The sequence below is a fragment of the Dendrobium catenatum genome, unplaced genomic scaffold, assembly GCF_001605985.2.
Source record: "Dendrobium catenatum unplaced genomic scaffold, ASM160598v2 fragScaff_scaffold_390, whole genome shotgun sequence".
NCBI lineage: Eukaryota > Viridiplantae > Streptophyta > Magnoliopsida > Asparagales > Orchidaceae > Dendrobium > Dendrobium catenatum.
In genome coordinates, this window is record NW_021318852.1 from 8,454,329 (window position 1) to 8,477,602 (window position 23,274).

At 35.8% G+C, this 23,274-nt stretch overlaps 2 protein-coding genes across 3 annotated transcripts in view; one reads left to right on the forward strand and one right to left on the reverse strand.

Annotated features, from left to right (window-relative positions):
* Positions 1-571: 571 nt before the first annotated feature.
* LOC110095788 (glycerol-3-phosphate dehydrogenase [NAD(+)]) lies at positions 572-5,471 on the reverse strand. 2 transcript variants are annotated; one of them, XM_020821464.2, is made up of 11 exons: positions 5,197-5,471; positions 5,051-5,127; positions 4,883-4,955; positions 3,002-3,219; positions 2,802-2,909; positions 2,125-2,188; positions 1,990-2,027; positions 1,778-1,898; positions 1,633-1,687; positions 1,477-1,525; positions 572-754 (listed from the first exon to the last, which is right to left on the reverse strand). In XM_020821464.2, exons 1-11 carry the CDS (start codon positions 5,321-5,323, stop codon positions 572-574), a joined length of 1,113 nt encoding a protein of 370 aa, XP_020677123.1. In that variant the 5' UTR covers positions 5,324-5,471. The 2 variants fall into 2 exon arrangements, with proteins under 2 accessions (XP_020677123.1, XP_028549916.1); XM_028694083.1 differs by having other exon boundaries at positions 682-985.
* Positions 5,472-21,094: 15,623 nt separating this feature from the next.
* Positions 21,095-23,274, forward strand: part of LOC110095796 (very-long-chain 3-oxoacyl-CoA reductase 1) — a 16,348-nt gene continuing 14,168 nt past the window's right edge. Inside the window, exon 1 of the mRNA XM_020821484.2 lies at positions 21,095-21,977. Coding sequence (XP_020677143.1) covers positions 21,337-21,977 — 641 coding nt within the window. The 5' untranslated portion in view covers positions 21,095-21,336. The remainder of the gene's footprint in view (positions 21,978-23,274) is intronic.

A 23,274-nucleotide genomic window follows, 5' to 3' on the forward strand; every position in this document is an offset into this window, starting at 1 on the left:
CTAATCATAGGCAATGTACTGATTATACCTAATTTTCTTCTTCTCTAAGCTTGTTTGTTAAGCTTTTTTTTCTAAGTTTCTGATCAAAATAAAATCCTTTATCGAATTCCTGTTTTTTTTTTCTTACTAGTACAAATCATGAATGGTGGTTCCTGTCTGCTGAAATGAGAATCTCTTTAAATACATAACTAGAAATAAACTAAGCCATCAAAATTAATACAAGATCAATCAAACAATCTACACATGAGGATGCCAAAAGAATATATATTTGACAAATGAAAAAAATCAAGTTTCAAGTAAGGGCAATACTTGCCACATCCTTTAGATTTCTGAACTGCAAGTACCTGGCATTCATTAAATTAGGATCTGTGATCTTTTTATGCAGCAATTAAATTACTATGATGGATATTTCAGCTCAAAACTGAACAAAATTTATAGAAGACAGTAACATAATAGTTATCTCAGCCTTATGGAGTCACAATGGAGTACATTCAAAAATCAAAATCTAAGTTTTTTTAATCGTTAACTGGCTGAGGTCAGTAATTAATATTTATATTTTCTGAACAAGGATTCAGTAGCATTCAGCAGAACCTTCAAAGAGGGAGAAATTTGGCGCATGCTCACTGTATTCAACGATTGCTGATGGAGGAAGCAAGCCAATACAAATCTTATGAACGGTTGTCAGAAGTGGAAATAAGCCTTGCCATCCCCGGTGACTTAAAACGTCATATACTTCTTTTGCGGTTGAAACACCCTTCAAAATAACGTTATTGGAAGGTTAAATTTCGATGGTTGAGAATGGCATTAGAAGCTTCACTGTATGTGTAATAAATCACCTTTTAAACATAGGATGTAACCTAGTCTGCTTATCTAAAACTTGTCTGAAACTATATGCTGTTGTCATAAACTTGAAAAGCTGTTTTGAATGTTTGGAGTGCATGCAAATTCTGCAGTTTATACCTACTGGATGTTTCCTGCTGTACAACTAATTATTGAACAATAAGGTAACTTCTTGTTCTTTGAAGTTTCACATTAGGACGCATGAAAAAGTGAAAATTAACTTTTCGTGCAGTTTCTATCAGCTGTTGTTTTTTTGGGCGGGGAATTAGGTGCAGAGCCTAATTTCATTGACTATAAAGCATAATTACAGCATGGGGAATCGAAATATAAATCAAAGAGTGATGCGAGAGCAAGAATACAATGAGCTGCAGCAAAAACAAGTAATGCTCAAAAAGAGGTGCAAAGAGATAAACAAAAATCTTAAATAGAAAGATTGGACTCAGAGGGCCCAAAGGCACCAAGAAATCCCAGTTGTGAACATGCAGCAAAATGTATATTCATAGAAGTGCCATAATAAAAACCCCGCCAAAAATTTAAACAATGCCATAACATAATCCTGTAGTGAAACACTTAGAAACTAAAGAATTGACAAAGGAGAAGAACAGGGGAAGAAGAACAGCATTGCGGTTAGCATACCTGCAATTTTTGCCCTTGCAATAGTTCTTCTTCTAACTCATTAAAAGATCTGCAAGAGAGAGAGATTTAAAGTCAACGTGATGGGCTTTACAAACTTGGTAGATATTGAATAAATATATTCCTTCTTGAGATGATAGTGTTTGGTTCGATACATACTTTTTACCACCGGTCCTTGCAAATGCTTCAGCAACTCTCCTGTTCCTTCCTCCAACTGCATACACCACAAAGGTTATCTTCTATTATCAGATGGCATTTTTAATGAAAAAAAAATGAAGGCTTATAAGTATTGTAGCTTCCTTACGGCATGTTGTAATGACATCAGCTACACCACAACTCTCAAAGAAGGTGCTGTCTTTGACTGATGAGAATAATCGTTTGGATAATGCTCGCATCTCTCGCAGGCCAATCCTCATGATTGCTGCCTAATATGGCAATAAAAATGTTAATATTTCCAGTAATCTTAATTAAATACTGGTAATCGATCTCCTAGGTTAAATCCATTTCAGATCCAACCTTGGTGTTATTTCCCATGTCCAAGCCATCAACAAGACCTGTATCCATAATGCAACACTTTCTTTAGTTTGGACATTGTGTTCTAAGCAAAGTTAATTGATTAAGGTAATGCAAAATATAATTTGTCCACAAGACCTGCTGCAATGGCAACCACATTCTTTAGTGTACCACATAACTCGACTCCTTCTATGTCTTGCACCTGCACATAATTATAAGAGAATTTATAAAAAGCTGGACCATATCAAGTGTAGAATAGCTATCACAGATGTGTCATCTTTTTCATTCCAGCTATGAAAATATTTCTATTGACCTTTTGGGAATAATGATTTAAAACTTATTCCTCAAAATGTCAAACGATATGTGTTTTGTTTGGTAACTCTGTTTCAAAGCCATGCTTCACATTTTCCAATAATGACATTGGTCATCATTTGCACCAGTTTTATTTGTTTGAGTTCTGCTTGTTTTAGTTTAGCAGTAAAATAAGATTATTTCTTTGCAACCCAGTCAATATCTGCAATAATGTCTTCTGAGACACTTTACCCTATAAGTTTAAATTAAAGGTCATATTCGCTGTAGGAACAAAGAAATTTGCTGTTATGTAATTTACTTCTCTAATCACTCAGTGAAGCATATCTTTGAATGTATAAGTTTGTTAACAATACTAAGTAGAGTGAGCAATTCAAGTTGATTATAGTATAAGAAACTGGTTCAACAGTTCAATTGAACTGCAAAGTCGGAGGATTGTTTAAAATTTGTAATTATCAAGCTCGATCTTCTGCTGACTTATAAGAAGTATTTCATGAGTAACTTACTGCAGAGACTAGGAAGTATGATTGGCTGAACAACTTCGCCCATCTCTGTGCAACTTCTTTGCTGTGTTTATAGCCTATAGTTGCTTCGCTGAACTTTTCAAAAGCTATCTGTTTACAAAAATAAAGAACCGGTCAACGAGATTCAATATAATATTCATTGATTAGAAGTAAAGCTAGATGATAGGTGAGTGAACCCTTGCCTCATTAGCAATGTTAGCACCCATGAGAACGCAACAATTGATGCCAAGCATATCTGTTATGAGCTTAGAGATCATGCATGGCCCTTCTTTTTTTACTTCCATGCCTTTAATAAGAGATATCCCCTCGGCATCAGACCTTATCTTTCCCCCCAGCCTCTTGCATATTCCCTCCATGAACTGGTGTGGAGTCACAAAAACCAGCATGTTTGCCTCCCGCACTGAAATTATAAAAAATATATACAAATGGAATACATCACTTACAGTAGTTATTGTCAACATTGATGCAAATACTAACAAATTGGATGAGGCATAATGAAACAACTTTGCTGAGGAATAATTGTTGCATGTTGGAATATTTGTAGTAGTAGAGAATTGTCATTGTACACAAATTTTGCACAAGCAAAAATAAGACTATTTGAGAGCAACTCATAGGAAACATAAAATTTTTGCATGGAAATCTGAAAAGTGTCAAAATTAAGAGGTCTAACATAGTTAAAATGATTCCATTAATTTTTTCGTCATTGTACAAAAATTTTGCACACAAAAATAAGAATATTTAAGAGTAACTCATAGGAAACAATTTTCACATGGAAATCTGAAAAGTGTCAAAACTAAAAGGTTTAACCTAGTTTCAAACAAAACACTAACAGAAAAGGGCTGCCAAAAATTACAGGCGAATTACAGGCAACATAAACTATCAAAAAATATCTTATCGACGACATGCATTCGCTTGTATTACCGACAAAAAGTTTCATTGATAATTTTCGGTAATATCGGCGGAGGTTAGTTATCATTAAGCGAGTGTTTCCTTCAGAATTTGTTGTTGGTAATTTGATGGAAAAGTTTTTTGTTGGAAAATTAAATGTAGGTAGATGTTTTTTAGAGGGTTTTTAGCAAAAGTTCATTATCCATTGAAAATTCTAGTTTTTTATGGAAAGGACCTAATTAGTTATAAATTTTTAGGTGAGAAATAAATGTTTTTCTTGTAATAGTCAACCTTGGTGTCAACTATATACATCAGCTTTGTTGGTAATGACATTTGATGGTGTTTCTGTCGATCTTGTACAATGTATTTGTTGGCAATGGTGTGTGTGGCATTGGTGCCGATGGCGAGCATCTAACTTATTGGTGATATCATGCATCAATATTGGTATAAATGGTGTGCAATTGTGATGGTGTTGATTGCATGCATCAACCTTGTTGAGGATAAGCTGTGTCAATTTTGGTGTCAATGACATGTGTCATTTATAATAGTCAATTTTATTATAGTCAATGTTATGTGTCAGTCGTGTTAGCAATGATGTATGTTGGTGTTGGTGTTAACTACATGTGTTGTCCTTATTGGTAATGGTATGTATTGACAGTATTGTTGAAGGCGTGCATTAGTCTTATTGGTGATGATGGATGTCAATGTTGTTTGATAGAAGATGACTATTTTCAAGATAAGGTAGTCGGGTAACATTAGTTTAGTAATAGTGGTAAAGTGATAGTAATTAGGAAAGGGTGGTCGATATCGATGATCATAGGTGTGTTTGATCATGCAAAACTTTCCCCAACTCTAGGTCTTGCTACAGGTCTATTTCCACCTCTGTCAAATGTATGGTATTTGGTTCAATATAACCCTTTTTATCCAAAACCTAATTTAAAAAAAAAAAAACCCCTTACAAAATTATGATTTGTCTGGAATAATCAATAATGATTACGATCTTTCCTTTGTTTCTCCTTTATTTTGACCATCATTGTTTCGGTAATCTTTTTTATACCGATAATAATATCATTTCAATAGAAGACATAGCATCAAATTAAAAACTTTAATTAATAAGAAAAACAAAATACTGTATAAAAAACAATATACTAAACAACTCCAAAATGTCACGTTACCGGCATTCTCGAGGTCAGGATCAGCCACAACATTCTTCCCAAGCTTTACACCATTTAGGTACTTGACATTCTCCTAAACCCATTCAAATTGGTTTGAAAATCGCATTTAATCAGTAAATAAACTAAAATCTACAGAGGAAAACAAGCTAACGAATCGAAGCTACTCACATTAGTCCTATTAATGGCGTCGCTGAGTTTCTCGCCGCAGGGCAGCACCTCCTCGAACACCCACATCCTCACTTCATCTGAAAATGATCGTTCAGATTAATCCTTTTAAGGCGTAGTTCTTTTGTAAAAGATGGGGGGAAAGATACCGTGAAAGAATGGATGTCCGATGGTGTTCGAGGCGACGAGCTTGGCGGCGACGCTTCCCCAATTGCCGCTTCCGACCACCGACACCCGGAATTGCTCCACCGCCGCCTCATGTCCCGCCTCTCCCATTGTTGCCGGGCGGCGGTGGAATGCTGAGGAGAAGGGGGGAGAAGAGTAGAAGAATATGAAGAGAGAGAACAGAAGAAAATGGAAGGACGCTATAAATTAAGAGCGGATGCAGAAGAGACCGTGATCGTTGGCCTTCCCGGAACGAACGACTAGTACGAAGTGCATAACTGAATTTGACGCTCCTCTATAAAAATAAAAATAATTTAAAATATTCGAAAACGGTTTAATTTTAATATATATGTATAAAACTTCTCATAATTTATTTTTTTAAATAAATAGTTTTATTTTTTACAAAAATAATAAATCAAATTTTAATATGATTTTTTGAAAATTTTTGGAATTTATTATCATATCTTAATATTACTAGAATATGTTGTAAAAATTCAATTTTATTGGTAAAATAATATCCAACTTTTATGATAAGATTTTATACAGAAATTTTGTAATAAATTACAATAATAATATCAAGAATTTAAACAATCTAAGAAATATATTTAAGACGGCTTTTTTTTACTATTTTTTTAAATAATTTTTTAATAAAAAATTAAAAGCTGTTTTAAGAAGAACTAAAAAAGTCGTTCCAAATGAAACCTAAATATCTTTATCTAAGACTTCATTTGAGATAGTTTTTTTACTGTTTTCTAAAGTAAATTTTTAGTACAAAAAATATTTTAAAAGTAGTATCAAAATTTGTCTCAAACGAAACTTAAAAGATATTATAAAACATTAATTTTTATAATTTATAAAAAATATTAATCATTTTCCATAAAACTCTCCATTTTAGTTGCAACGCAAAGTTGAAAAATGTACACTATTATTTTATAAGATTGCCATACTTGAAAAAAAAAAAAAGACTGAATCATTACTCCATACAATAGAAAACAAATCTTACACCTAAAAAAAATAAAATTGCCTTGATCTCTACTCTGGTTTGTCCGCTCACCCACACGCTTCTTCTTCTATCCAACGCAACAAAGAAAGAGTGTGGGAACAAATACCATCAAGAGCTGCATGCAAAGCTGGAACTTAAGTGAGTTGCAGGCAAAGTCATTCGAGTATTGAAATGCAGACTTGCCTGTTGTATTAAATAGTAAATATAATGTAAATTATTTTTAATTAAATTACCCTTAGGAACATAAGGGTAATATATGGTGACACTGCCAAGGTAGTTTGCAGATGTGCAGAAGAATTAAAACTTGGAATGAAATTTGCAGTTCTTTATTAATTAAGACTTCTTTTGGGATGGTTTTCTTATTGTTTTGTTAAAACAGTTTTTTAGTACAAAGATTAAAATTTTTGTATTAAAAAACTGCTTTAAGAAGCAGTAAGTCATCTCAAACAAAGCCTAAGACATATAATATGATTTTAAATGAGTTTGTATGGCTAATTTGAGGATAATTGTTAAGCGACTGTGATTGATTTGTCACAAGAATGTTCCTAAATAGACCTGTATTGGACCCGACCTGAAACCCGACCCGAACCCGACCCAGAATTTTTGGGTTTGGGTTGACCCGAACCCGAAGCGGGTCGGGTTCGGGTTCGGAAAACCGACCCGTTTGCAAAAACGTGTCGGATTCGGGTTGACCCGACGGGTTGCCGGGTCGCCGGCCTATTTATATGGTGTTGGGAAGATAATCTGGCTATATTACTTCTAACAACTACTTAACAATAGCAGGGTTGCGACGACGAGAAGATCATATCAAGTTTTGAGGAGAAGATCATATCAACTTTTTGCAGCACCTCTACGACAGCGGGAAAATTTTGGATGCCAAAGACGTCTCAATTTTTTTGTTTAAAAATATCTCTAATTGTAATTAAATTTTTATTTATAAAATGAAATCTCTTTGCATAATTTTTTTATAATTCATTTGATTTTTAGGAAAAGTTTTGGATGTCGAAGATATCTCCGATTATTTTCGTCGAAAAATCACCGTAATTGCAATTATATTCAACTTCATATAAGAAATGAAATCTCTTTATTTAGTTATTTTTCTTTATTTGATTTATTGTGTTTGATTATATTTAATTATATTTTATTTTTTATTTAATTGATTGAATTCTTTATTTCAATCATATATATATATATATTTATATATATATATAAGATAACTGAGTAAGGTTACCAGCACGCCCCCTGCAGTAGTAATATGTATGTGATCTATTTGATTTAATTATATTTAATTATATTTTTGTAATCATTTGTTTGATTAATGATTTTTTTTACATATAAATTTATATCCTATTTGGTGAAATTATATATGAATTAAGTAATAGTCCATTGGTGTATTAATAATTATAATATTTTTTTATATTCAATTAGGATCATATATATTTCTATTATAATCTTTAATATATATTATACTCTGACTACTATAAACAATTTAATATATTAATGATTAATCATATGTATACTATAACGATAAATTCATTCCATTATTTTAGATTTAAAGATATTATGATGACTATCAAATCTTTACAATTAACGTGAATGACTTAATATAAAAGTTTACATTTAAATTCTATCTTTCAATACTCTTATTTAAATCAATCTTAATTAAATATTAATTCATTTGCTTATTCTGCATTATATCATTTAACTGCATAAATTTATTTTAATAAATAAATATATAATATATTATTTAAAAGTATTATATTAATTCATATGTATACATTTGCACGGTTCACTATCAAATTTATTATAAAAAGTTAACTTATCCTTCATCTTTCAAAATTTAACTTGAACAATATTACTTATTATTAAAATATTTACTATATAAAGCTGCTTGATTCCTTCTATATCAATATTTTCGCCTTTCATTTTATTTCTAATGGAATTATTTGTTCATTGTTTTGTATTATAAATAATTAATAATTTTAAATAATAATTATACTATTCATGTTCCTACAAACACCTTTTTATTAAAAAAATTAATTAAGCAATTTTAATGTTTCATAAATATGAGTTAATAAAAAAAATAAAAAAGAATTAATTAAGCAATTTAATGCCTCTTAAATACAACTCATACTAATTTTTTATTTCTAATGCATGTTAATATAGAGTTATAAAAAAATTAAAAAGAATTAATTAAGTAATTTTAATAATTATAATTAATTATAGAAATAAATATAATAATTTAATTTTTTAATTAAAATAAAATAAATTAGAATATTCATTATGTTAATTTTCATTTTAAACTTTTTATTCACTTGTATTTAATGCACGTGCAATAAAATTAACAAAATTAATTGCACTTTTTCACTAATTTTTTAATTTTTATTGATCTAGACTTTGTGGACATGCAAATAAACATTAGTGATTATAATTATTTATAATAATAAATTTAATAATTTTTTTCTTCTTAATAATTGATAGCGGAGTAGAATATACCGAGGTGGTAGAGTTTACAACTTCACGTCTGAGCGTTGCACGAATATTCACACAACAAACAGAAAAGAAAATGAAACACCAAATATTTTTACGCGACGAAAAGACTGAAAGAGGGAAAAAAACCACGGGCCACGCCCAGTTGAAAAGTTTCACTAGTTTTGTAAATTACAAAGAAGCTGATTCGGTCCACAAGTTATAACGATCAGATTACAATCCGTTTCTTCTAACTTGAAACAAATTTACAAAATTCTGCAGAATTCAGGCGGCGGAAGAGAACTTCGACGGTGGTCGAGGAGGAGATGATTCTCCCTTTCCCTTCTTCTCTTCTCTTCTTCTACTTCTTCTCACTTGAGTTCTCTTGAAAGAATGAGGGCTCTATTTATATGTGTTTTCTGGAGTGCATGAGCTTGTAAATGGTGTGAGATAAAGGCAGAATAGTAGGGAGTAGCAATGGACGGCCGATATTGAAACCTTCGTATCGTGCACCATTCGTTGGACATTTGGAGGCTTAATGATGTTGGAATTCGGCGATCTTGGGTTCATTGGATTCGTCTCGTCGAGCGCGTTCGATTCGAGTATAGCTCGTTAAAATCGGAGACCGTTGGTATACTCAAATGTGTTTTGAACCTTCCAACAGCGCTTCGGGTCCTTGATTTGAACCCATTTGGGCTCGGATTGGGTTGGATTTGGTGTCTATTGTCATATTTCGAGACGCTCAGTTGACTATAAGCTCGCTGAAATCGGATTTTTGGTCTTCCGGATTTAATTTTTGAAGTTTCAGGGTCTGATTCTTTTTCCCTCGAGATTCGTGCCCGATCAAGATTATTTCATGATGATGTATCAATAATGATAATATAATTGAAATATTATAATATTACTATTTATTTTTTTATTTTTATATAAATGGAGCATTATTAATAAATAACAGTTCTTCCTCTTCATAGCTGCAACCTGCAGAGGAATCAGTAACTCGCGTCCAACAGAAGTCCCAATTTTTATAGCTGATGGTCTTTCCTTTTTTCCTTCTACAACAACATCAAGCCTTTATCCCACTACATGGGGTCGGCTACATGAATCCTTTTTCTCCATTGTGTCCTATAAAAAGTCAAATTCTCATTTAAATCTAATAAAGAAAGGTCATTCCTAATATTTTCTAACCAAGTCTTTTTAGTCTACCCCTATCCTTGTCTTAACATTAAGTCAATCTAAAAATACAATTTCTACTCTTCCCTAACTTCCTTTCCAACGGTCATGAAGGCCGCCGTTTATGTGAACAAACCATCTAAGGCGACTCTCTCCTAATCTTATCTTCTACTGCAGTTACTACCAACTTTCTCACGTATATTGCTCATTTCGCATCCTATCTTTAAGGTTAAAGCCACTCATTCCACACGAGCATATACCATCTCTGCCGCACTTAACTTAGTATTATGCTTCTCTTTTAATGGCCAACATTCGGCTCCATAAAGCATTGCAGGCCTCACTACCATCTTATAGAATTTTCCCTTAAGTTTGAGGGGGACTTTTCTATCGCACAATAAGTCTGATGCATTCCTCCACTTCAACCATCCAACTTGAATTCTGCTGATAATATCCCCATCTATTTCACCATCACTCTGAACAATAGATTCAAGATATCTAAAACGTGTACTCTTATTAATGATTTGATCGCCCAAAGTCACAATCCCCTCACTAGGTCTATTACTACTAAAATTACACTCCATATATTCCGTTTTAGATCTACTCAAGCGAAAACCTTTAGACTCTAAGGTTGACCTACATAATTCAAGTTTACCTTCAACTCCCTCTCTAGTCTTATCAAAAAGCAAACACCAAGGTACATCCTCTTGCAAATGTCTAGTGAGAACATCCGTGACTAAAGCAAAAAGATATGGGATAAAGGCTGAGCATTTAATATTTCCTTCTAAAAAGCAAAAATTCACCAGCAGAGTAATAGAAGGATGAGCATTTAATATTTCCTGTAACTTAATCTTACATCACAAAACCAAAAAAAAAAGTGCCAAAATACAAAGCATGAGTAATACACTTGACATGAAACATGAACTAACAGTACAAAACAGGAATATCATACTGCTAACAAGTCTTTGAACTACTACAGAACTAAATTCTGTTTTGTCATGTAAAGCTCATCTTGAAGCATTTCCAGTTCAATCATGGCTCCAAGCTATTATGCACTGGTCTCCTTCTTCTCACACCTGCATAATCCTTTGTCCACCACGACAAAGGCGTCATTTCCTTGCTCACCATTCTCTGATTCCTTGTTTGCAGATGCTCATTATATTGCAAACAGACTCTTCCTTCTACAGCAAGAACAGATAACTCAATAATAGAACAAACCAAGCAAAAATATACTTTAAGCTCAAATAACAGACAAAGTTTACCAACTAGAATCTGATGATGAAGAAGAAAACAGAGGCCTACTGCAAGCAAAACGAAAATTATACAGGAATCCACTTTAACTGACTCCATAGCTGTCCTCACACCAACTCGCTTTGTTAAAAGAGAGAGATTTGGAGCAAAGAAAAGTCACGTTAAACCTTTTCAGCTTAGTCTCAGTTCAGAAAAAGAAAGTTTGGCCAGCACAAAAGTTTGGCTAATCGCTGCTATACTGTCCCTAGGCACGTTGGAAATAGCTTGTCTGAAGCCTCATTGCCATAAGGAAGATGGACTTTATCATATCAAACAATAAGTAGTCTTATCTCTATTAAAAAAACAAAAGTTGAAGCATTTGAAGTTACATGCAAGACATTTGCATCGAATGGCAATATGGCAATTTTTTTTTTTTTGAAGAGAGCAACAAAGACGTACGGTTTTTTTGTAAGACACAAATTGTTGCTTTACAAAACATATAAAGGATAGATATAGCTGCTTAAGTTGGGATATCCTGGATTAACTTTTTTTTTTTCTCTTTTGTCGAGCTGAAATCTTCTGGATATTGCCTCATGTGAATACCACTAGCAGAGCATAGCACATGACAGAAAGATTTAGGCTCCGTTTGGGGGGAGATTATTACATGTGGTGTCCAGACCGTCCGGAATGAAGCAAACCGGACGTTTTACATCATCCGGATGCACCGGACCCTGGGTGACGTGGCGCATCCAGATTCGTTCGGAGACAAATCTAAACGCTGCAGGTAATAACTTTCTCCGTTTGGGACAGCTTTAATTTATTTCTGCTTCTTAAGTAGCTTTTCTTACAAAAAAAAAATTATACTAAAAAAGTGCTTTAAGAAATAATAAAAAAATCATCTCAAACAAAATTACGTTCATAATGCATTAGTTTAAAATAAATTTTAGAATTCTAAATGCTCATCCTGCCTAAGAAGAAAAGACATAATAATTTAAGCAAATCTGGCAGCAGAAAATAAGGCTTGAGAGTTCTCTGTGCGAGCAGTTCCCACGTACTTAAATATAAGAGAAAAGAGAACAAATTACAATTTCCGAGAAGAAGAAAGCTGGTTATACCAAGTAGAATTCAGATATAGGTGCTTGCCTAGTTTTTCCTTGGCAATGCATTTTTGGTTTTTTTCTTACAATGCAATCCTTTGTTTCTTTAATAGAATGGGCCAAGCCCTTAATTTTCCAAAAAAAAAAAAACAAAAAAAATTCAGATCAGGTCCACAATTAAAGACTCAGAATGCCTTACACCTCATTATTGGTTGCTGGAGAAGATAAGCACAACGAAAGGTTAAAAAGGCATCTTGAAGATTGCTCTTCTTGAACAGGCAAATATAATGATGACAAAGTACGATTTAGGCCTTCTATAACCGAAAGGAATTCTATCTGTGAGATTATAATTGAAGCACAATATGAAAAGGAGATTTTTTGCCTCATGAGTTCTAACTAATATGGTATTAAGCGTGCAGGCATATATTATTTTCAGCACCAAATGAGTGCCAAATTTTCTTACCCCATATATCCGTTTCTAACGTCATACTTATCAGTAATTTATTGAGATGATGAGAGAATTTTATTACATGAGTATCTAGTACACAAATAGATGAATGAAAAGAGCGAGGATGGGACTAAAGCTTTTGGGTGGAAAATTCAAAAAGGGAAAATCACCGGGTTGTGCATGCCCGGCTGAAATGTTTTCTACTATGTGTGTGGTGATTACAAGCCTATGTCCCTGAATTTTGAGGTGACAATATTAGAGTATGGGGAGCTAGGAGAAAGTCATTTAGACAGTTGTGGTCAAGTGACAACAGTTCAAAATGTTGGGGATGAAAGTAAACCGACGTAACAAACAAGAAAGATTAAGCACCGAACGTAAAAGGACATCAGGATTTAATGTGGAATAACCCGAAATCAGAAAAAAAACCATGGAATCCACCATACCAAAAAATCCACTATGAAAATGGGAAGAAATAAATATATCTCTTTTCTCTCTCAATCTCTCATTGCTTCTCTTCTCTCTTACATTTTCTTAACACAAGAAACAAAAGGGAAAGCAAACACAATACACCAAGGGACGCCACCCTTAACAAAAATGAGAAAGAAAACTGTCTAGTCCTCCTCGAAGCGTTGCGACGTCAATTTGAGCTTTGTGTCGCTCAAATCTCTGATCTAGATCTGTCTAGCGAAGCTGCAGCGCTCAAACCCGCAGTGTTGCGGCACCAAATTTAGAGCGTTGCGACGCTCTGCTCTTTGTCATTTTGTTATAGCAAAATTTGTAGTGTCATGGCGCTACACAGCGCCATGACGCTTGGTAGCACAGCGCCGAGGCATTGTACGAAAAAAAAAATTTTGGAACCCAAGAAGGGGTATAACCCCTCGCACCTCCCAGCGAACACGAGAAATTGAATTGAGTCTGAGATAATAGTACAACTTGATTGATCGACACAATCAGATTCCATACATACTAACACATGACAATATTCATTAGGCGATGGTGACCCAACTAGGTTGTAGGGTGGTGGATGTCCGATGATAGTTGTGGTCAACACGATAGCTGTAATATCAGTTTTTGCTCCAGGTTCGTCCGGACGAAGTCGGATCGTCCGGGACGATCGGTACAGGTTGTGCAGAGAAAATCATGTTTGGCTGTATGGTTCGTCTGGACGAAATCAGGATCGTCTGGACGAAAATAAGTCAGAGAACCCTTCGCCGGGGACGATATTCAATTTTCGTCTGGACGAAATAATTCTCTTCATGGATCGTCCGGTACGAAGCTAGATCGTCCAGGACGATCAGTTTGGATATATATAGAAATGAGATATTTTGAAGAGAGAGAAAAAGTTGAGGAGAGAGAAAAACGAAGGAAAAAGTGGAAAAGCGGATTTTCGGACGACGCGGAGCCGTTTTCGCCCGAAGTGGCTGTTGAGGAAATTGCTGTGCTCGAGGTAAGGCACATTCCGCCTTTCTCAATTTTCAGAACCGTCGTGTTTGGCGGTATATTCTGTCCGGATTTCGTTTTCGTTAATGATTTTTGTCCGTATCTGTTGATTGGCTCAGTTTTTACCGCGTAACTTTCTGTATATTGTTGACGTGCCGAGTGTGCACATTTTGGTTATTTTCTGAAGATTTTCGTCCGGGTATTTTTGATTCGACTGTGTTTTTAGTCGACCAGATTTTTCTGTGAAATTGGAATTTATCTGTGCAGTAGAATAAATGTTCTAAAATGTTGATATCTATATTCTGTGCGAATTTGGTGAATTTTGATTTTCAGGAAAATTGTGTAAATTCTGTATACTGCCGTTGTGCTGCCCGATTTTTGAGTAATTTCTGTTTTGTCCGGAAATCTTCTGAATTGATATGCTATCTGTATATGCTATATAAAGGGAGTTATAAGGGGCCTGGATCCTATGAGATTCAGTTAGTGTCTGGGAATTCTGAAATGAGCTCAATATGAAATCTGATATCTGTTCTGTTCCGGATCCGAGGAAACAATCTGTTTAGGTGCTATATGCACTATATATGTATTCTGGTGCTATAAGCACATCTGATCTGATCTGTTTTGGTGCCGTGAGCACAAAGGGAGGCATAAGTGGCCTGGATCCTATGAGATTCAGTCAGTGTCAGGGAATTTAGCTATTAATTAAATATCTGATATCTGCTATATGATTCTGATATGATTTGTTCTGTTCCGATATGATCTGTACGATTCTGATTCTGTTGATCTGATGTGTCTGATCTGTTATGTTTCTGATTTGATACAACTTCCATTTCCGTACAGTTTTGTTGATTTGATATCTGTCTGAATCTGTTTCGATTCTGTACGGATTTGTCTGCTGTGTTGGTTTTGAGATTCTGAGGATTTTGATTGGAGGTTTGTTGCTTTACTGAGCTGTTGAGCTCACCCTTGCTTTCTGGTGGTTTTCAGGTTCTGGGAAAGGCAAGGAAGTCCAGGATTAGTTCAGAGTCTGATCAGTATAGGTACTTTTGTACTTTTGATTTTTTTGTACAGTCATGGCTTTTCTGTTCTGTCTTTCTTTCTGTCGAAAGCCATGTACTGTTCTGTAGATGATTGTTTTGAGGAAATGAAATCGGATAGATGTTTTGTTCCGCTGCATTTGATGATATATAGTAGCTCTGTGTTTGTTGTCTGTGTGAATTAATTATTTGGAAGATTCAGTTCCGAACCAAATTCCAAAGCTAGATCCTGGTTAGTGCAGCTCCGTCGCGATCCAGCGCGGGCGGGATCCGTCTCGTCTCGGGTCGGGTCGTGACAATAGCAATCTAGCAACGATGGTCAAACAGTGATAGTCCGACAATATGATGGTTAAGCGACGTCAATGGCCCAACATTGATGGTCCAGCAATGGCAATGATCTGACAGCCGTGGCTAGATGGCAATTGTCCAACGAAGATGATTGGATGGTCGCGGTCTAACAATGAAGGTTGGGATGCGACGATCCGATATTGATTGTTCTACAATGGTAGTGATTCACCGCCACTTGACCACCTCGGCAGAGAGTCTCTACCAGACTACAGTCGTAGATCACTGCCACTATGCATCGATTTGGGTTTTTCTTGTTTTGCAAATTATTGCAGAAAATTGAACTTTTCTTATTTTGCAAGCCTTCGTGCATTATTCGTGTTGTTTGACTTTCGGGATCAATATCTATGTGAATTCGCATATAGAGTTGCATGCAGTTGGGGTTCGATGACTATATGTAGCGATTAGTCTATTAGGATTTGCACAACATCTTAATACTATCTTTCCCTCTACTGTCGGCAGACTAAAGAAGAAAGGCAAAATAAAGTAGGGAAATCTCCTTTTATTTTTCCCTCTACTGTCTTCTAGATTTTTTCTCATGTGAACACCATTATGTGAACACCATTAGCAGAAGATAGCACATGGCATTTAATAATTTAGTTAATGTCAACTAGAAACAGAGAAACACAGCTTGAGTTCTTCCACGCGTGAGGAATTCAATCTCACTCTCTCACCTCTTAGGTGTGATCAAATTCTATGTAGATTCACAGAACCAATGTAGGTTTTTTTTTAAACTGAACCAATGTAGGCTCAACTTGAACCAAAATCAAGCTGCTTACCTACTTTCTTTTGGTTTTCATAAAAAAATAGTTTGTTTACATAAAATACTTAATAACTTGGCCAATTTTTTAGCAATTAGTCTGTTTTAAATGAATTGACTCTCGATGGTTGAATAAGTCTTAACTTATTCATAATAATTTATTGAATTAAAATATGAATTTATATTTCATAATTAAATAAATAATATATTTTGGGTTTTTTACATGTGAACATCTTTATGAGGTCAACAAGGTGCTCGGCATTGCCAATACTCATTACTAAGACATCATCGGCTTTGCTGCGTACTGGAGCATTGTGGCGACAGAGAGATGGGAAGTTTAATTTCCTATGTTTGTATGAAGATCCAGCACAAATTTAGATAAGGGAGAGAGGAGGTGCAAGAGTCATAAAAGACACCAAAATTATTATGTGAAAAATTCTAAAAAAAGGGAAAATCGTAGGGTCTAGCCCTATTGAAATGATTTCACTAGTGTTTGACGTTAATTACAAATGATACGCTTCCTCGAGGGAAGGTGTTGGCATAATGTAGAAAATATATATAGTAAAAAGCACATTATGTTGTTGAGGTTAGAGCTTATCTTAAAAGATCGTTTGGCCTGTTTATTTGGTTTGAATGATTGTATTCAGGTGACTGAGATTGGAGGACTGTATTAAGGCAACAATGGTCGAATGGAACATAGTCTCGCGATTGAGGTTGGAGGGATAGTAGTCAAGCAACTGGGGCCAAAATGATTGTAATCAAGAGATTGTAGTCAGAGGAACTATAGTCGGGTGATGTTGGTCAAAGGAACCATAATTAAGCAATGAAGGTCATAAAGACTATAACAAGCGATGGTGGTCAGAGAACCATAGTCTAATAATAGTAATATAAGGATTATAGTCGAGGGACGGTGGTCTGAAGACCAAATTTGGCCGGCGATAGAGGTCGGAGGAACCATAGTCAGACGACGGAGGTCAAAAAGATCATAGTTGAGGAAAAAATGTTGGAGAGATTGTAGATGGGTGGCTGAGTTCAAAGGGATTATAGTTGGCAAACAACAAAAGTCAGAAGGATTATAGTCAACGAGAAAGGTTGGAGGGACTATAGTCGGCAAGCGGATGAGGTCAGAGGTACCATAGTCTGGTGATAGTTATTTGAGTGATGTAGTTTGGCGACGTTGGTCAAAGGACCGTAGTTGGAAGGGCTGTAGTCGGAAGAAGATTGTCAAAGGGACCGTAGTCAAGCAATAATAGCCCTAGGACTTTTTTGGGTGGGCGATGTAAGCTAGAGGGATCATAATCAAGAAACATAATAAAAAAGATCATAGTTGGGCGACTATGGTATGAGGACTATAGTCAGCGGGCGATAGAGGGACCATAGTTAGGCGATTGAGTTCGTATTGATCAAAAATGGCTGATGATGGTCCAATGACCATAGTCTGTGGGCGAGGGAAGCTTGAGGGATTATAGTCATAAGATGGAGGTTGGAAGGACCGTAGTTTTGTGGCAGAGGTCGAAGAGATTGTAGTCGGATAATGGAGGTCGGAGGGATCATATTTGGTGATAGTGGTCTGAGGATCGCAGTCAAGCTACAGTGGTTGCAGGGACTATAGTCAGGTATATATGATTAGTGGGACCATTATCATACTATGAAGGTCAGTGGGACCCTAGTCAACAAACAACGAAAGTCAAAAGAATTGTATTTGATGGGCGACGTAGGTTGGAGTGAGTGTTGTCACTCGATAGCAGTCGTAAGGATTATAGTCGAGTAATGGAGGTTAGAGGGACCATAGTCGTGTGACAGATATCAGAGGGATCTTAGTTGAGTGACGGAGATCAAAGGGACCATAGTCGGTGTAATGGTTTGAGGACCGTAGTTGGATAATGGTGGTCCAATGACTATTGTCAGCGGTGAAGGTGGTCAGAGGATCATAGTCATTGGACTACAGAGATCGGAAGGGTTGATGTCGAGCGATATATGTCAAATGGATCCTAGTCAGGCGATGGAGATTAGAAGGACAATAGTTAATAGGTGATGGAGATCGAAAAGACTGTACGTATGTATGATGGTATAAGGACCATAGTCGAAGAAATGATAGTCTGAGGTTGTAGTCAGTGGGAGATGATGGACAGAGGACTATAATTAAACAATGGTGGTGCGAGGAATATAGTCAGTGGGCAAAAATGTCATATGGAATGTAGTTAGAGAGCGGCTGATGTTGGAGGGACTATAGTCAGTTGATTGCGATTTAAGAGCCGTAGTCAATCTATTGTGGTTAGAGAATTGTAGTCCATGAAAGGTTCAATGACGGTGCTCAGGTGAAAAAATGTTTGATGACAGTGGCCAAGAAAAAGTTCGACGAAGATCGGCCAGTGAAAGTCTAAATGTTGTGGCTAGCCAACGAGGGTTTGCCAGTGGTGCTCAGGTGGAGATGCTGGATTCTTCAAACCTCAGAGCTTTGAATCTCTAGCCCAATGTCCAAGCCTTCAAAGGTCGTTGACCCTTCATGTAGGGAGAGGGGAACAATTTATAAATTTTGAGAGTGACATGCTCTATAAACATGAGAAAGATCTAGAGCAAATTCAAAGTGCTGTATCAAACGACATATATTGATTCTCTTGACTATAGAGCGTTTGTCAAGCATCTAAGTTACTTGATGATGTCATAATTAAGCCATCTTAATCTTATAGGATTCATCTTATTGAGTCACTGGATTCGATTATAAGCATGCCGAATTTGAAGACCATTTGATTATCCAATTAATATCATGAAGCATCTAAAATGTGTTTCAAGCCCTTGATTTAGACCCATTTGGGCTCGGATTGGACCAATTTTTGGTGTCATTGAATTCATCTCATTGGGATGTTCAGTTTGTATATAAGTTTGCTAAAATCAGAGTTAGATGGTCCAATATTTAATTTTGAAGTTTTTCAATTATGATATGTCTCGAGATTTGTGCTCGATCAATTCAATCTTTTGTGACATATCAAACATAAACTTCAAGTCTTCTTCTCCTTTGCGCTCTAAATATTTTATTTATTATCCTTTGATAGGTCGCTCAAATATTATTCAAAATGAAAAATATTACTTTGTAGTAGAATATCCCTCCAATAAAAATTATCTTCCCCTCTTCCTCATGATTCATTCTGAGTTGATGATATCATAAGCAAAAATTTTAAAATTTGAATAAAGTGAATCTAATTTTGAAGTAAACCAAGGTAGGTGTGTCAAAACATGTTGATAGGTGGAGTTTGGGTTAGTCCCAAAATTGGTCTGACCCGAATCCAATCAACTCGAAACTGACCCCTTTTATAAACGGGTTAAAAACATCAACCCGAACCCAAACCCGATTGCTAACTAGTTTTTGTTAAATTTTCTTATAACTTATTAACTAGAAAATTTAGGATATTTGATAAAAAAAAAATAATAAGATTATATCCACATGTAAAAAAATTAAAAAAAAAATATGTTAAATGAGTCAAAATAGGTTCACATGTCAATCAGAATTTTACCCATTTCAAAATAGGTTAAATGTGACAATTGGAACCCAAAGAATTGAATCATTTATTAACACTCCTAAATCAAATTATTAATATTTCAATATCCTTAGGATAAATATTGCATCTCTTCCAAAAGTTGACATGTGCCCATTTTCTATTTCTGGTTAGTCTTTTTAATTATGCCCATGCATCATATTAAAGCTTCAAAAGTAGGGAGTTGGATTACCTAAAAAATGGGAACAATATGGAATCTTCCTTTTACATCAGAAATCCATTTGATCTTTAAAATTGATACGACATCGCAAAATCATCTTGGTCGGGCACGAATCTCGAGGCAAAAACTAGTTGGAAACTTCAAAAATTAATTTCGGGAGCATATAAACTCCGATTTCAGTGAGCTTACCGTCAAACTGAGCGTCTCGGAAATACGGATCCAATGACACCAAATTCGACCCAATCCGAGCCCAAATGAGTCCGAATCAAGGACCCTAAGCGCTGTTGGAAGGTTCAAACCGCAATTTGAGTTACCAAACGGTCTCCGATTTTGACGAGCTTATACTCGAATCGAACGGCTCGACGAGAAGAATCCAACGAGCGCAAGATCACCAAATTCCGACATCATTAAGGCCTTCAAATGCCCAACGAACGGCGCATGATCAAAGGATTCGATATCAGCCGTCCATTCAAAATACTCCCAACTCGGCCTTGATCTCACACCTATTTACGGGCTATGTCACTCCAGAAAAACTATAAATAGAGCCCTCATTCTACACCAAAGGAACTCAAGTGAAGAGAGAGAAGAAGAAGAGAAGAAGGGAAAGGGGAAAAGGCGATTCCTCTCCTCCTCGACCACCGCCGGAGCTCTACCTGCCGCCTGAAGACGCCGGAACTCTGCCAGATTTTCGGGAAACTTCGGGAATTTGCAAAACTTTGTAACTTTGTGAGAAGCTGATTGTAAATTGATCTTGATTTGTAAGACGGATCAACTTTTGTATTTTAAACAAATACTAGTGGAACTTTGCAACTGGGCGATGCCCCGTGGTTTTTTCCCTCTTTCGGGTTTTCCACGTAAAAACTTTGGTGTTCATTTCTCTTTTCTGTTTGTGTGCGGAATACTCATGCAACGCTAAGACGAATATTTTCTAACCCTACTGCCGCGTATATTCTAGCACGCAACAAAAATTATATTTTTTAAGCTGTTGATTCAAATTTTTGTGTGAATTAAAATCTAAAATTTACATTGAAATTCTTATTGCATCAAATATTCAAATGTGAAATTTATGATCCCCCAATTCTGAAAAGCTTATTTATTTTTTTGAAAAAGTACTTGAAAATATATATTTTTTCGTGACAAATCTGTATCCTCTAAAATCTTCCATATGTGATGGTCAGCGTTCGGCGTTCGGCGGCAGATCCAATTCATTTAAAGCCAGGACTAATCTTAATTCTTAATCTAATTGCCTGTCCATTTGTTCATTTCAGCTCATCTACTCCAACTACTCATTCGGATTTCGGAGTTATAATTCCTTGCCGTACTTGATGTTCACAAGTCTCTGTATTATAAATGAGCTTGCCGTCCAGATCTCTGCTGTCCCCGGCCGAGGAGAGCTATAAGGGCTAGAGACAAAATGGAACTTTGGGGTTGCCTCTCTTCCCTTATGGATCAACCGCGATGGGTTCTTGCAGTCTTCGCCATCGGCTTTCTCTCCCTTCTCAAAACCTCCATCGCCGTCGTCCACTGGCTCTTCGTCTCCTTCATCCGCCGCGGCAAAAACCTCAAGCGCTACGGCTCCTGGGCCGTCATCACCGGCGCCACTGACGGCATCGGCCGTGCTCTCGCCTTCCAGCTAGCCCGCCGCGGCCTCAACCTTGTTCTCGTCGGCCGCAGCCCCGATAAGCTCCGCGACGTCACGGCCGCCATCACGGAAAAGTACAACAAGGTCCGGATTGAGACCGTGCTCATCGATTTCGCAGGGGATCTTGTTGAGGGCGTTGCTAGATTGAAGACGGCGATCGAGGGTATGGATGTTGGGATACTCGTGAACAATGCGGGGATCTCGTACCCTTATGCTAAATATTTCCACGAGGTGGATGAGGTGCTGATTGAGAATTTGATCAAGGTGAATGTGGAAGGGGTGACGAGGGTTACTCATGCCGTGCTGCCGGGGATGGTCGAGAGGAAGAGGGGAGCGATTTTGAATATTGGGTCGGGGGTCGCTGCGGTTCTTCCATCCGAGCCACTCTATGCCGTCTACGCTGCAACCAAATCGTGAGTTTTATTATTATTTTTGTTGTTCTCTTGTACTGGATATCCGTTTGCCGATGCTTGCTTTTTGATCTTAAGGTGCTCGACAAAATACCCCTTTTTCCTGGTTTTTGTTGGATGTTCCAAGATTAGCAATAGGTATTGTCAGCTCTTCTGGAAAAGTGTTTCTTACCTTTCTTTGAGTGATAAACTTGTTTTTTTTAGATCTGGAGACAAACTTGAATTTAGGTATGTTTTGAATAAATGGCTGTTTTGCTACTAGTAGGATTAGTAAAGGGGCATTTACGTAATACGTGCATACTACAAACTTCTTATATATTTACATGTCTAACTGCTAAATTATTATATTTACTCATATATCATCCTAGTGTCACATCAAAATATAAGCATTAACACATGTATTTCCTAACTCTTGCAAATCCATATTTAGAACATTTAGAGACATTAAAGCCTGAAAATTATTTGGCATGTTAAATGTTATGTGTAGTAAAATCCTAGTTATGTATTTGCCAGATACTTTAAAGATTTATGATTTAAATGATAGACAAGAAGATGCATAATGAAGAAATCTCTTAAGCCTTGCTTTCCCTAGCATTTACTAAATTCAACATTTAGCCTAAAACTAGAGGAATGTGGGATTTAAAAATGTACTAGGATTTATTTGGCTCAAAAAAGTATTTGGCAAATTTTAGTTTAAATCCTAGCTAAATCTTGAACAGCTATACATGTAGTTTTTAATTCAAGCAAAAATAAATAAATCATGTAAACTCAGATTTAGTAAATCCTAAAACTTGAAAATTCATTGCATGATAAACATTAAATTTTGCTTAATCCTGATAAACTGTTTGGGTATTCATTTCAGGATTTAATATTTGTTTGAGAGAGAAATCCTTAAATCCTGTGAATGTTAGGATTTAAAAAATACAATATTTAATTGAAATAGGATTTATTCCCTAAAATTTTATTTTTCAAGATTTAAGCTAAAGTGTTAATGAACTTTGCCTAAAAGAAGATGTAAAGTTGTAAATAACCCCTATGAGTAAAGAAAAAATTTCTGAGTGATTTAATTTAAAGAAATATTTTTTTAGGATATTCTTTTTATCTTTGTTCATAAACATGAGTTTTTTTGAAATGTACGTCATTTAATTGATGTTTAACATATTGCTATGCTATTCACAAATATTTGTCGTTTGAGTCTTTAGACAATTTCATTGTAAAATATTCATTGTTTTGAAAACCGGACTGGACCGGCCGGTTCGACCGGTTCAACCGTGAACTGGTCTTATGGCTGGTTCAGTCC